The sequence below is a fragment of the Triticum dicoccoides genome, unplaced genomic scaffold (genome assembly GCF_002162155.2).
Source record: "Triticum dicoccoides isolate Atlit2015 ecotype Zavitan unplaced genomic scaffold, WEW_v2.0 scaffold177749, whole genome shotgun sequence".
Taxonomy (NCBI): Eukaryota; Viridiplantae; Streptophyta; class Magnoliopsida; order Poales; family Poaceae; genus Triticum; species Triticum dicoccoides.
The window spans coordinates 492-1994 of record NW_021224511.1 but is presented as its reverse complement, the minus strand read 5'-3'; the positions used below and the strand labels follow the sequence as shown (position 1 = coordinate 1994).

Here is a 1503-nt window from a genome sequence, read left to right as displayed (position 1 = left end):
CGCGCCCTCCGACGCGGACGTCATGCTCTTCACCACCTCCAAGCTCTCCGGCCATGCCAGCAGTCGATTCGGGTACGCACACGCACCCACGCGGAAAACAATAGACATACTGCACACACATATAATGTGTTGCACTGCGCAGGTGGGCGCTGATAAGGGACGAGAAGGTGGCCAAGAGGGTCAATGACTACATTATGCAGAACACCATGGGCGCGTCCCGCGACACCCAGCTCCGGATGCTTGCCATCTTCAAGACCATACTGGCCAACCTGCACGGCAAGGAGGACATCTTCGCCTTCGGGCACGACGTGATGACGGCCAAATGGCGCAAGCTTAGCGCCGTCGTGTCGCACTCCCGCCGGATCTCGCTGCAGAACATCCCTCCCCAGTACTGCACCTACTTCGACAAGATCAGGGAGCCATCCCCAGGTGACGCATCGACTTGCTGAAACACGTTCAGATTTTGAAACTATGGTTGATGTTTGATTCGGTTGGCATGCAGCTTATGCGTGGGTCAAGTGTGAGAGGGAGGAAGACAGTGACTGCTCCGACGTGCTGCTCAAGGCCAAGATAATCACACGGTCCGGCGTCTGGAACGATGCCAGCAGCCGGTACACGAGGATAAGCCTCATCAAGTCCCAGGACGACTTCGACCTGCTCCTCGAGAGGATCACAGAATTTGTCGATGCCGAGCTCACCGCTGCTGGTTCCAACTCCATGTGATGTCCCGTGTTAATATACAGAAACGGGTCAAGGAAATGTGAGCATACAGAAGGTATGTATTTGGTTAGGACGGGTACCAAAAGTGCGACGTCCAGAGGTCAGCTACGTGTTGGTTGTGTCCCAGACTCCCAGGCTAGGTGATGATCGAGGAGCACGCGTTGTGACTGGACACTGAACATTACTCGAATGATCAGCTATGCGTTGATTGTTCTCACCGTGTGTTACTTATTAGACAAGAAAAATGTTTCCTTGCTGTATTGAGTGGAGGATTAAGGAGCACATGCAAAGCTCAGAAACTGGTACATTAATGCTAGTTTGTCCGAGTCATAATTTTCTTTTCTTTTTTGTGTGGGAACTCAGGGAGTTTTTATTGAATAGTGATGCTCAGATAGTGATGATGAAAAAACCTCTAGTGTTTATGATACCCTGGAAAGAGCTAAGTTATACTTTCTCCGTTCCATAATATAATAGTGTTTTTTTTACACGGGAGTAGCATTCAGTCGGTAAAGTCCTCAAAGTTGTGTTCAGGTTTGAGCTAGCTAAAAAATGGGAGGACAAAGGGTCAGTTATGTCAGGAATCTTCTGGAATTGCATGAGTTTGGGGCGTCCTGAGGCTGGTTGTAATGGGGAGTATCATATACTAGTATCATGCATATGCGAAATTGCTGAGAGCACACGGCGACCACCTTCATCGGAATCTGCCCCACTCATTTTGCATCGGGATTCCAACCACTATATTAGTCAAGATGTATTTCATGATTCACACATCATGTATGCCCC

General features: G+C 49.4%; 1 protein-coding gene across 1 annotated transcript; it reads left to right on the top strand.

Moving 5' to 3' along the window:
- The first annotated feature begins 6 nt into the window (after positions 1-6).
- On the top strand, positions 7-1114 carry LOC119344644 (tryptophan aminotransferase-related protein 3-like). Its single transcript, XM_037615022.1, has 3 exons — positions 7-72; positions 143-429; positions 503-1114. The coding sequence occupies exons 1-3, from the start codon at positions 23-25 to the stop codon at positions 721-723; spliced, it is 558 nt and encodes a 185-aa protein (XP_037470919.1). The 5' UTR covers positions 7-22; the 3' UTR covers positions 724-1114.
- The last annotated feature ends 389 nt before the right edge of the window (positions 1115-1503 follow it).